This window comes from Rhea pennata, chromosome 5, assembly GCF_028389875.1.
Source record: "Rhea pennata isolate bPtePen1 chromosome 5, bPtePen1.pri, whole genome shotgun sequence".
NCBI lineage: Eukaryota > Metazoa > Chordata > Aves > Rheiformes > Rheidae > Rhea > Rhea pennata.
This window is the reverse complement of record NC_084667.1, coordinates 36,868,939-36,882,258: the sequence shown is the minus strand read 5'-3', so window position 1 is coordinate 36,882,258 and position 13,320 is coordinate 36,868,939. Positions and strand designations below refer to the sequence as shown.

Here is a 13,320-nt window from a genome sequence, read left to right as displayed (position 1 = left end):
CAAGTTTTGCATTCCAGATTGAGCTGTAATTCTTTTCTTCCCTTTCAGTGTACAGAAACTGAGTGAATTCTTGTCAAGTGAAGAAATTGGAGAAGAGCATGATAAATGTTCAGAGTTAAGAAGTGCAGATAATCACAGCAAATACCAGGCAGTGGTGAGTGATAATGTTTAGTTGAAGTGTCTGGAGTGATTTGCCCTGAGAGTAAATTTTTTACTTTTCTATTTCCTACTAATTATTACTTGCAATTGCAAAAGCTCATGTAAATATCCTGTACTTGATTTGGATAATAACATGGTTACTTGTGTGCAGGATACTTTCCTAGTATTGCCACCAATTATTGTATTTTTCTGTCTTCCTGATTTTGCACAGCCGCTCAAAGTTGTTAACCGCAAGAGGCCTGCCAGAGAGGACTGGAACAATTACAGTTCTCACATGAGAAGACCCATTAACATCACAGAAGTGGATGATTTTTGTGTAAAGGTGATATAAAGGTCACTCTAAAAACACTGTTACTATAGCTGACTAATAATCACTTTTATATTTTGATGGCAGAGTTTCACATTCAAGAACCAACATTTGATTTGAAGCTGTCAGACACTTTTGCTTATATCAAAGATTAACCTCCACCTTTCTTTCGTATTGCCTTCCACCTTAAGAATTGACTACTGACTTTTATATTATGGTTAGTCATGTATATGTTCTCTGGAACTTGTGCAGCAATTTTTCATTTGAAGTAGTTAAGTCATTAGTCCTGTTTTCATGGCAAGAATCTTCAGCTTCTCCAAAGAAAGAATTAGAATTGTCCATGGCACTTTGAAGACTGATATTCTTGATTTGCTATAGAAACAGTCATAAGTAATACAAATCTTGATGGTTGTTATAGTGATGAGGCTATTTATTTAGCATGTCTGCTATTACATTTGCATTTCTGGCATAAGAGAATGAATAATTCAGTTTAATGAGACTAAGTAGGACAACTGGTTAGTGCATTCGGGGTGTTTTAGAGGCTGTCTTCTCACATCCTCCCTTGGTGCAGGATCCTTCTTGAATAGACTATAGGAAAATAAGAGGAAATTTTGGAAGAGGGTTGGGGGGACAGGAGTGAACAAAAGGCATCCTGGAGTAACAAGAAAGGATTTTGTCACAAAGGGAGACCAGAGCAGTAAGCTCTGTAAGGGCAGTATTTTTAGGATCCAAATCCAGTATTTTTAGGATCCAAATCCAAGCAGAGGATCAGCTATAATCTCTGGCTCCATCTGCTGACACCATCCTCAGAGACAGCTAACCAGCCCCTGGATCAGGGAACTTTTGTAGTTACTAAACACTGCCTGCCTGCTACCTGTTTCCCATTAAGGGACCTTTTTGATGGAGGATTCTTTGGCTGTCTTTGTTAGTCTGGAGGGAAGAATGCCGTCTTTGCTTTTGCTCATTTTTTTCAGATTGTTTCCCAAGGTAATGGTATCATTTTTTCTCCCATGGAATTTAGCTCCAGAATAGAATAAATGTGTCCCATTTGACTATTTCCTCAGATCAACAAATATTGTACCTTACATTTCTGAAAGACTTTGCAGACTTCAGCTGTCCTCAGAAAGTGAGTGAGAAGAGAACAGGGCCCCATATATACAGAGCTGTGATATAGCCTCCTATTTCCCATTCTTCAGAATATCCAGAGGCCCAGTATCCACAGTTCTTCCATCTAAAGTCCTGAACAGGCTTTTTGTTTCATGTTTTTCGTGGGGGGATTTTGTTTTGTTTTGATTATTTGTTTTGTTTTATGAAAAGATTGTTTCTTTCTAGGTAATGCCTAGGTTACCTATAACTGAGAAACGTAACAGAAGTATTAAGGAGAATATATATAATAGGCAGCAACATCTAATTTCTGTGGAAAATTCTGCAGATGTGCTTGGAACTTGGACTGTGCAACTGCTGTATGTGCTGAGAGCGACATTCACTGAAATGCAGAGAGCAAACCAAGACCCTATCTAACATTTAATCATGTTGGAATCATTTCACTTGGGTTTACGAACCCAGCTGACAAATAACAAAACAAAGCAAACCCTAAACTGCAAAAGCAAAATTTTCACAAGTTTTCCACAATTTTCTAATTGTTTTGTTTGCTTGATTAGGAGATTCTTGCACATCAGAAGATATACTTTAAAAAATATAAGTCACTTGAAAGTCTGTTTCCTGCCTTGGGCAAAGGGTCAGTGTAATGAAAACAATGAAAAGTGTCTCTGATATACTGAAAAAAAAAATCAGCCCTATAACCCATTTTCTCTTTCTCATTTGTCTCCATCTTGGCGTAGATCACAAACGGATTTTTCACTTGGACACCTGAGGGTCCTCCAGCATTGTCCAACATTGATATCCGAATCCCTCAAGGTACAGAATCACATCATCTGTACCAAATAAAGTGGTGAGCATTTGGTAAATCAGAAGCTTATATATGCTTCCTTCTCTCACAGGTCAGCTAACAATGATTGTAGGACAAGTTGGCTGTGGTAAGTCATCTCTCTTACTAGCCACACTTGGTGAGATGCAGAAGATCTCTGGCGACATATTCTGGAGCAGGTAGTGCTATTTAAAAGTTAAATCTCAAGTTGAGTAGTAATACAGAAAAAAGGCCAGAATCTACCCTGGGAACCTTCTGTTGTTCTGGTGGAGTCACAGGTGTTGCAGATGTACAGTCAAGAGGAAAAACCTTGCCCTAAGCAGGAGGTGGGCAAGCAGGCAGGCAGGTCAGGAAGACTACCCAGCCAAGGTCAAATGAGCTATCTATTCAATGAACAGGAGCAGATAACTGTATGTGGGCATTCTGTGCTCCGGCAGTGTAACCTGAGTGAAATCATCATAATTTAGGAGCAGAATTAATTAGCTGAAGTGTTATGCTCCTACAGAATGACATTTCTAACTTCAAGCCTGAGCACATGCCTTTGAATGGCACTCATAAAGAGGTAGTGGCTTATTAGAAGCTAGGCAAGGTCCCTGGCTACGCTTTTAGACTTGTGCTCTATCCCAACACTGGTCTATTGCATGAGAGATTGAGGAGGTTTTTTATAAGTGGCAGTGAGCTCAGGTTACACCACCTCCCCCACCCCAGTGCACCTTGCCTGATTTTTATAAAGAGAAGAGATTATCATGTCCTTCCTCCCTTTCTCAAGGGGGGGCACTTTGACAGCCAGATACAGACTATATTTCTGTCTAACTTTTTTACTGGCCTTGAAGGGAGAAAAAAAATGCTACTAAACTCCAACAGCTGAATTGTCAGGGTTTTATCTTTTAACCTTCTAGCTAAATGACAGGTGCTATGAAGGATTGCAACTCCTGTATATGATTTCCAATAAATTATTGTCCTTTTCTGGTCATCGATCAATCTGCATGAACATTTTTGGCTTGTTCATTTTACAGGACTAGACTTCCTAGCTGTACTGTCTACACTTTGCCTTTTGAGATGCAATTATTTATAGGTAAAGCTTGACAAACAGGAGAAGAATATGGAGAAACAAGTAATTTGTTTTTTTCCAACTGACTGGGAATGAAGGAGCAACAGTGCAGGCACAAGTCAAATCCATGCTATTTGATGGATAGAGGGTGTTTGCTACACTGTCGGATCTGCACTGATTTTGTTAAGCAATTCTCACAAATTCCATGAGGCTTTGTAAAAGTGATATTTACGTTCTGCATTCATACTTAAGCCAGTCATACTGCTCAGAATTGTACATGCTTTTATAGTAATAATATGCAGGAGGAAGGTTGGTTGTTTTTTCCCTATCTGTAAAATGGGGATAAAGAAACATTGGAAGGTGACCTTTGGCCTGTGATGGAGATAGGAGTGTCTTTGAAGGGTTGGATAGGAGTCAGATTCCAGACTGGTGATTTGTCTATTAAAACATACTGTCCGAAAGAGAAAATCAGAGCGGGGCTAGGAATCATGCAGCATCTCTGCAGCCTGATTAGGTAAACTGCTTTCATTTCAGCAAGGTTGCATTTTTTTTAATAATGACATAACATAATCAAGAAGTGTAATTTGAATGTTGGATGCTAAACTAAAACAGATGACATGATGGTTCTGATCAGACTGTGTTTTTAAATAGCACTTGTTAAAAGTATGTGCTTCACAACAGTGTAAAGGTCACAACTGGTTTTAATGTCTTTGGTATTGATGTGCCAAAGTATCACAAGTTCAGATTCAGTTGTTACCACATTTGCTCTGTTATCTAGCAGATATTTATAAAGGGATTTGCAGGTGAAACAATGTTAGCACTGTAACTGCTGTAACTGCTGACTGCACTGGGACAGATGATTTTTTGACTCAGTTGTCAGAGCCACTGTGAATGCTGCCATGTGCAGTAGTCTCCTGAGAACAATGGATCCAGTATGTGAAGGCTGCACATCTGTATTGTAGAGCTACCACATGAAGCTTTAATAATTCCATGAGACAATACTAATGCCTGGCCAGATACATTCAGCACTGTCCCATGTTCAAGGAAGCAATCTTACCAAATAATCACCGTAGTGCCTAGCCTTACCTGAGGCAATAAAATGTGTCTCCAAAATCAGTGAGATCATTTATTATAGTTCTTTATTTGGAATGAGACAAATTCTTGACTTTGGTCATTCATTTTATAGAATAGTCTTGAATTATTTCATTCCAAATTTCCTTCCCCTTTGTTTTCTCCAAGGTCATAGCTATGAAGATGAAGGATATATCCTGCTAACATGTCACTCAGTGCTCAGGAAATCTGGATTCTATTTCTGTCCCTTTCATTGGTCTAATGGGTAACCTTGCACAAGTCATTTCCCTTCTCAATGCCTCCATTCTCTATCAATAAAACAGGATTAACTGTATTAACTGTATAATATCTTTAATCTTTATTTACTTGCTATAAAAAGTTTGTTTAAAGAAGTTACAAATAAATATCATTTGTTACTGAACTAGGAATCAGCTAGTAAGAGGTGAGCACTGGCTCATTTGTGGCTTGCTTTTGTTGTCGTTTATATTACGGTGTGTGCATGGAAAATCCAGTTTAGATTATTGCCCCTTCTCCAAAGCAGACTGAGAGCATCTTTGGCATAAATATTTTATAAAGTAATTAGAGATTAATAAAGGTAGAGAAAATATTTACATTCTGAATAGATTGTAAATAATATAGATTTGACTGGTTGGTTATTGAGTAAATAATTATACTGTATGCCATACTGATCTCTCCTTTCTTTGAATCTCAAGTCCAGGGAACAGTTTGTCGTATAAGATACCAGTCTTTTTGGAGTAAATAGTATCAGAAAGTGAACCTGAATGAGAGAAATTTTGCTCAAACAATGCTCATTTGTTTCTAAACACGGTATATATTCCCATGTGAATCTTTAGTCCTTATAGTGTGAAGGAAGTGGTAGATTCAATAAAGGTGTTAACAATAGATTTTATTCCTGCCATACTCACTGCAGAGTTGACTGTTTCATCAAATGGCAATATTTTAAAAGTGTTTTTGATGCCTACACAGTACTGTAATTTTTATAAAGGTGTGTTTATGAGAGTTTTCAAAAACATCCAAGCACATAATTTCATTTTATTTAGATTGGAAATCGAGATCTTAAAACTCTTGAAAATCTCAGTATGCACATATTTGCATCTTTAGACATCCATATGCTTTGAAAAATTATCTCTAGACTTCATTGTCAAATGTACGTTGTCCTGCCATTTCAACATCAGTAGAAGAATGTGTTTTTTTTAATTGCCAAGAGTACCCAGGAAAAAGGGGAAAGAAGAGATAAAGCCAACAGTCAAAATGGGGGAAAAGAGTTGAAAGGCTGAGCTAAAACTTCAAGCAGAGAACTTATTTTTCTAACTACAGAATAGAAGCACAAATCAGGGAACTGAGCTAATAACACTTGCATACCAAAATTGTGGCACTTTTGTCTACGTAGCAAAAGGACACGGTTAATGAAGTCGGGTCGTTGCTGTGCACTGCTGCACCTCACAATACTCCCTGAGAATCGCTCTTGCTATGTGAGCATGGTGCTCTGCCCCAGCTTTGGAGCAGAAACAGGAGCTAAGTTGCACTGTGTTGTCTCTTGAGCTACCCTGATGGGTTATATAAGCTGCATGGTTTTCTGCCCTTCTCACAGCTTGGTGTAGAGGGGAGCCGTGGAGGGGCGGGCACTGCCACACACAAATACTGCGTGTCGCACGTTAATTAGCGCCTTCCCCTTGAAAATGGCTCCCTCATCACCTTTCGGATGATCTGCGCAGCAGCAACCGATGTTTATTGCTGATGATCCTTGTGCAGTGTGTGTAAAGACTGGAGAAGATGTTCCCTATTTTTGTTTGTTTCTATGTTTGTTCCCTTGATTGTTTCTGTGAAGAATATATTATTATTTAATGACACACAACAGGTTCCTGGGGCTTTGGACAAGATGTTTTGGAAACTGAGTTCGTACAGTCACTAAGACTAGTGGAGTGTGAGGTAACTGTGTGGAAGAGTTGTTTGGTACTCTAACCTTAGGCAAAAAAGATACTAGCCTGCCAACTGACCCTGAGAAATTTTACAGTGGATTGAATTTAGATATAGTGATTGCTTTCTATGCATGAACTTTCTGGAAGTATTTCAGACTAGCCTTTTAAACCGCAGATGTAGTTTTCCTGCCTGGATATTTACAAACAAGTAGTGTTAGCACAAAGCTAGTAAGGTTATTTCCTTTGATACACGAAGAACTGTTTTTCAACTTTTTTTTTCCTTAAAACGTTGTTTGATCTTTTTTTTTTTTCATTCTTTTCAATGAAGCTGAAGTTAGCATCAGTAGAAAGTAGAGTCAGTTATCAAAACAGCTCTGTGGACATCTTGTTACATATTTAAAAATAATCAAAATAGAAACTGTCCCTCCCTCAGACCTGTCCACACTTACTTATACAGACGCATCCCCCTAAGGATAGTGCAGATACAGAATACACCATGTGGTACATCATCCAAAGGTGGGATTTTACTTTTACTAAGCTGCCATATGCTACAAATGTGCAGTTATTGCCAAGGAAAAATAGTGTCATGAGTTACCAGTGCATTTTCCCTGAAAATGTCTTCCCCCCCCCCTTCTTTTTCTTTTTTTTCTTTCTTTTAAATTGAACTGAATTCTTCTGGACTAGGAATTCTCAGTTCTGTTAGCACCACCAGGACAGGACAGAGGTGATTTTATTTGCTGAGTCCAATAAAATGTTCGTTTAAAAAAAAAAAGTCACTTTTTTTTAACTGCTAAAATCAAGTCAGCTTCTGTAAAAGGAACAGATGCTGCACTGCAGCTCAGTATAAATACTGTTTGCAGTCTGTGCACTAAGTGGAATTTAATAGTTTTCTTTCTGGGGGCAGATTGCTTGTGCTTACTTAAATAAACAATCTTTGTCTGCTTTCTATCTGTGATGCAGCAGTCCTGACAGCGAGATGGGGGAAGATGTCAGGTATGGTATGGTATTGTATGTGACCCTTGGTCTTTCTGCTAAATCGATGACAATAGAAGGAGGCAAAGATTTCTAAAATCTGTGACTAAGGTTTTGAAAAAGTCAGAATTTTGAAAATCAGTGAAACTTTCATTGTCTTGAATAACTAAGCATACAGTTTGCAAAACTACGTATGTGACTTAGGAAAGTAAGAACTGGACTTCCTTTCTGAAAAAAATACTGCTTAATGCTTTTAAAAATCATATCCTAACATTTTTATATGCCTTTGAAAATCTTTCTCTCAAAGTCTGGATCAGATTACTCCCTAATTCCACACTTTTATGAACAAGTATCAAGTATTGCTTTATTTTGTTTTATTTATTAAAGCAAATTCTCCCCTTTATTCTTTTCTTCATTAGTTATATCCTATCATAAGTCTATTTTCACACCTAGCATTCTTCAGGCACATGGAAAATAAGAAGTGTGAGGAATAGCAGATTAATCCATCGCTTGGCTTGGCATCCTCGCACGGGAGTTATTTTTACCTGATTAATAGAGAGCTTAGTTGAGCTTCCATTTCTGGAATACTTACCAAATCAGTTGAGAGCAAAGCTTTTGACATGACTGTCTTTTTAGTGTGGGACGCAAACCTCCAGAATGGTAAACCTTGCAAAAAGTGATATGTCTGTCTCTGCTAAAGTCAGTAAGAGCTCTTTTACAGAAATGAGAGCAGGAACAATGTCATATGATGTCCTTTTTCCTGACTCACCCTCAACTGTGAGTCTTCTACTCACCAGAATTTTTTCTTGGTTCTACGAAGCACCAATATTCCAGTGCTTTTCCTTCATGCATATTTGCCTCTTCTCTCCTGCTTGTTTCTAAGATTTGTTGCCTGGTTATCAGATTGAATCTTGCAAAACTCACATTCCTATCTATATATATTAGGAAGTTTCAGGTATCTAAGGACTGAAGTCTCATGTCAAAGGATATTTGGAAATCTCACAGCTCTTCCCATGTAAGAGGCTCTGCAATTTCTGGTCTAAATAAACATGAACCCATTAAGACACAAAAATATAACAGAATTAAACATTCATATTTTTGAAACCTGATACAGAGATAGACAGTAACAAACAGTATGATAACATGGAACAGTACAGTAAACTTATTAAAAATAGGAAAGAATATTAAGATTATATGATATACATTAAAAGTCTACTCTTTTAAAATAAAGCTATTTCAATTATTGTGTGTTATTTATGTTGTTATAGATTCTGGGAATCCTAGTCATGGAGATTAAATGTTGTAGGAATATGTGCAGTGGTTTTGTTGCACTTGCATCCTGCAGAATATTCTGAGGACTCTCAGAGCAAAGAGTATTTGAGCCAAGATCTTGTGAATTCGTGAGCGTTTGCTCAAAGGTTTTGAATACTTTCATTTCCTATAAGGATATTTAGCTCTTCTCAAAATGGAGCCTTTAACCTTATCATTTTTAGGACATTATCATTTTAATACAGACTTATAGTCTACTGAAAAGAATTTTATTTCTGTCCTACTGTTATATTTTTAATTATACTGTAGTGTTAGAAATTTAAGGCATTTTCATTATCTAAAATCATTTCAATTTTTAAAAAATAATAATCTGTGTTTGGTTTCTGCAGCCCAGAGAAAGAATCTTCTGTTGACATGGAATTCAGGTACAACACTTGAAAAACTAATTAGAGTATTCTTCAGAAGTGTCTCATCTTAATTGTTCTTCCTTGGAAATCAAATGAATGCAGCGTAGAGCTACTGTAAGGTTTCAGAAGCAAAAACAAGTTTAAAAAAAACAACAACAAAAAGCAGGTGACTTGCAGTGTATGGCAATAGCAAAAATGCAGAAGCATTCTCAGGAGCATTGAAATCAGAATGCTTTATTACCTGCTGTTAGGCTGAAAATAATGGAAGCATATTTTATTGTATATGAAGATGCAGTAATGATATAGTAAGGACAGGACAGTGCATGTTTCTTGCATATGTCTGGAGAGCACTGCATTATGACTTCTTGATTAAGATTGGAAATTCATGAATTCTACAAAATAATCAAGATAGAACTATAGTCAGAAATCTAAGACATACGAGAAAGGGCTTGCCAAATATTATTTCCTGTATTACTACAATCATAACTCCATTGTGTTTTAAGTGTGTCTCTTTTCTTTTTAAAATTACCAAAATTTTCAGACTTGTTGATATGTTTATTAAGATTCATGTGTAAATGTCTATTGAGTAGTATTTTCAGGGATCTTTAATGTGTACCCTGGCCTTACTGGACTTTCAAAACTTAAATCTGAACATAGAATTAGATTAATTCACTTTAAGCAAGCAATCTTGACAGTGTTATGTTTGATTCTGAATGAATAAACTGGGTTGGCTCTGTATTAATCAAAGTACATACCCTCCACTGTGCTCAGGGAAGGCTTTCTCCGTGTATTCTAAGGTTGGATTTTGCTGTCTGCCTCCTTGTGATAATTAAGAGGCTATAGTCAGTGTATCATGTTTTAGCATGGAGGGGGGGGGAAGCACACTCCGCTGATGAACATACGTATTTGTGCAGTCCAGTTTCTACCTGCAGAATAAATTCCTCCTAAATCTTTACCTGTTAGACATTTGTTTGCATCAAGTGTTTTAAGTGTGAAACCTTAGGTTCAAGGCAGACTTTCAGAGAAGTGTTCCAAGCTTCATTTAAGAATATTTCTTTCTCTAGATTTTTTGGCCATATATTTCTCATGGTTTCAGTAAAAGTTTTGTTTGACTCTGTCTGGTTACTCTAAGAAGCACTGTAGATTTGGTCACAAACTTGCAAGTTTTTTGCTTCTCTCCAAATACAGTCTGCCCAATAGGTCACCTTAGTATCAATTTGCTTTTAAAATTAATTGGATTTGAGAGGATTGACTTCATTCTAAATTTGTAATGAACTTAAACAAATTCATCGTAGTAATTAATTTTCACTAATGCCCTTAAAGCAGAATAAGCCAAACATGGATGGTGTTCACAGGCGTTCGACTGGTTCTCAGCACGGAGTGAATCTTACCGCTGATGCTTATAATTTCACTGAAAGAAAGAAGACCGTTTCCAAAAGTTTAAGACTTTTATCCTCAAAGCTTTGCTATTATTTTTCAAAGAAAGTTAAAAGGAATTTTTCAATCACATTCAGAATTAATAGTGGCAAAGGTACAGTTTCAAGCAATAAAAAGGAAAGGAAGGGAACACATGTTCATCTTAAAATGCTCCGAGTAATTTTTTCTCAAACACTAGGATGTGGTTTTCATACTAATCAAAAAATGCTCCTTTTTTTTTTTTTTTTTTTTTTTTTTTTTTGAGGCAGACATAAAGGCTTTTTGAATTAGAATTACGGGCTGGGTTTTTAAGGGCTTTTTGTTTTGCTTTGTTTCTGTTTCATTTTGCAGTAATGGAATTCATAAAGCATAATTAAATTGTAATGAACAATCAGATTTTGGAGCGTGGAAGCCTGTTTGCAGGTAGCACGTTCTGCTGCCCTGTGGAACTGCATGTTCTTTCAGATCATCAGAAAATTAATTCTAACTAACTCTAAACAAGCTCTGTGAAAGCCTGCAAAAATGAGCAAGGCTAGTGACCTTAATTCCTAATTTAAAAGAAGAAGAAAAAATAATAACAATAAATAATAATAATAATAATAAAGCAGCACTTGGTTTATTCATCCTGTGGCTCATAGTTTTAATTGCATTTGTGGCCACCGAGATTACTCTAAAGGCCATGTTTGGGTGAGAGGCCAATTCTTTTATTGGATCAGCTGGTATAGCTGGAAAGAAAATAGATATGCTTTTACATATATGATTCCTCCTTTGGCCCTTTTCTGGAGAAACTGCGATTTGCTGATGAGTTTGTCCACTTTTTCCAACAGTATCAATTGCTCTAATAAAAGCTTCTATTTCACAGCTCTGCCTTTTAGAGGCCTTTAGTGCATAATGCCACAAAAGCTGTTTCATCAGCTGTTTTTACTGTTTCATTAACAGGCAGATACTTTTGTTTGCAAATAATGATCCATATGAAATAAAAGGTTCACAGTGAAATGCTGTTGGCCACTCACTAATAAGTTACCCCATTGGTGGTCCGTTGTGGGGAAATTTCCCTAAGAGGAAAATTGGCAGAGATTTCTTCCCTATATTCTCTTCTACAGCTTTCATGTAGAGATAGGGAGATTTTACTTGTGGGGTCTTAATGACCCTGGAGTTGTCTTTTTATAGTGGGGAAAATAAATGGGGGGGGGTGGATGCAGTGGAAGAGGTTTCTTTGTGCATGTATGTAGTTTTTATGTTTTTAGAATATCACTTCCGAAATATGTTATCTAGTGATCTGATATACACTTTTGTTAGTCCCTCTAGAAAGAGCTGACACTTGATTTTGAACTGCTGAACTAGCCTCTCCAAAACTCACCTCATAGCAGAAAATGAGGGAACAAACTGAAATTCAAGGGAACTGAGTCTTTAGTTAGGTGAACAGTAGCAGTGTTCTATTGGGAATTTAACTTCTCATTTATTTCCTTGATGCAATAGATATTGACTGTCCTAAAGAACAGAAATGAAAGGCTGCATTTCTGAAGAATTATTACCAGTTTCTTCCTTTTAACAGAAAATTATTTCCAATAACTACTATTGCACTGACATACTGGGAACTCCTGCTTTTCTAGGAAAAGAGGATCAGTAGCATATGCATCACAGAAGCCTTGGTTGCTCAATGCCACAGTGGAAGAGAATATCACATTTGAAAGCCCTTTCAATAAACAGAGGTGACAACTTTCAGAACTGTTATATGCTTTATTCCCCTTTTAACTAAATACTGGCTGTTGCATGGGCCTCAGTTCACATGTGGGTCCCCATCTGGCTGGGGGCATCTCACTGCAGTAACAAACATAAAACACCTACGTGAACATGACGGAAGGTTTGGCATTCTGCATGACCTTCTCTTTGCTCATGGTCTTTCCTGAAGGGCACAAAGGACAAAGTTGGGTCTTGCTTGACACTGGGTGTAGAAGTGTTTTCATTTCCAAGGACTGTGCAGCATGCAGTGTTACCTTCTTACACCTAATTGCCTAGTTAAACTGTCTTATTAGAATGATCTGAGTGGTTTGGGAGTGGGGATGTTTATTAAGATTCCAGTATTTGGTATATTGTGAAGGACTAATGTCTGTCATTTTATTCTGTATGAAAGCTGACAAAGTATTTAAAAAGATTTAAGTCATTGTTGGTATTCCATCTTCCTCCTCTCCTTAAAACAGATCAGTGCCTGTGTGTTCACATAGCATAAGTTAAATGCTGAACAATGGCAATATGCCTTGAAAGAACTTGTGCTCATTTTGTCTGTTTTTACCTATTAAATATTTTTAATTGGGAAGCTGACCTAAGATGCTGTCTTAGCTGAAACGGTATTTACTTGGCTGTGATTGAAAGAGATCCCATTAGAACAATTAGTGGCTAACAAATACTTTTTTCCACTGTGTGATTTTTCCAGCTGGTTAATCTTTGTTCCTCTGGAGGTAGGAAATGTGCTTCTTTAGCAGTATCTGTGTGGATTTTATATTACCTTTTTTGTTTCCGCAGGTACAAAGCAGTAATTGATGCTTGTTCCCTCCAGCCTGATATTGACATTCTCCCTCATGGAGACCAAACCCAGATTGGAGAGAGGGTTAGTAAACAGCTGCAGGCTTCTATTTTTGTTTTAAATGTATAGAGGGTTTTTATTATTATTTTGTTGTGTTCTTAAAATCTTACTGGTTATTTGGCAACAAAAGTAATCTTTGAGTTCAGTGTACTTTTGGGTCATTAGTCTGAAAGCTCATTGCTTGGTAAACATGGAAACACTGCGTTTTATGTGAGAT

At 37.1% G+C, this 13,320-nt stretch overlaps 1 protein-coding gene across 5 annotated transcripts in view; it reads left to right on the top strand.

Moving 5' to 3' along the window:
• ABCC8 (ATP binding cassette subfamily C member 8) overlaps window positions 1-13,320 on the top strand; it is a 79,906-nt gene that overhangs the window by 38,529 nt on the left and 28,057 nt on the right. For 2 of the 5 annotated variants that reach the window (XM_062576130.1, XM_062576129.1), the window contains exons 13-20: window positions 49-154; window positions 371-481; window positions 2,308-2,383; window positions 2,467-2,572; window positions 7,416-7,448; window positions 9,086-9,121; window positions 12,133-12,231; window positions 13,043-13,127. In XM_062576130.1, coding sequence (XP_062432114.1) covers window positions 49-154; window positions 371-481; window positions 2,308-2,383; window positions 2,467-2,572; window positions 7,416-7,448; window positions 9,086-9,121; window positions 12,133-12,231; window positions 13,043-13,127 — 652 coding nt within the window. The remainder of the gene's footprint in view (window positions 1-48; window positions 155-370; window positions 482-2,307; window positions 2,384-2,466; window positions 2,573-7,415; window positions 7,449-9,085; window positions 9,122-12,132; window positions 12,232-13,042; window positions 13,128-13,320) is intronic. The other 3 variants (XM_062576131.1, XM_062576132.1, XM_062576133.1) reach the window with 3 other exon arrangements.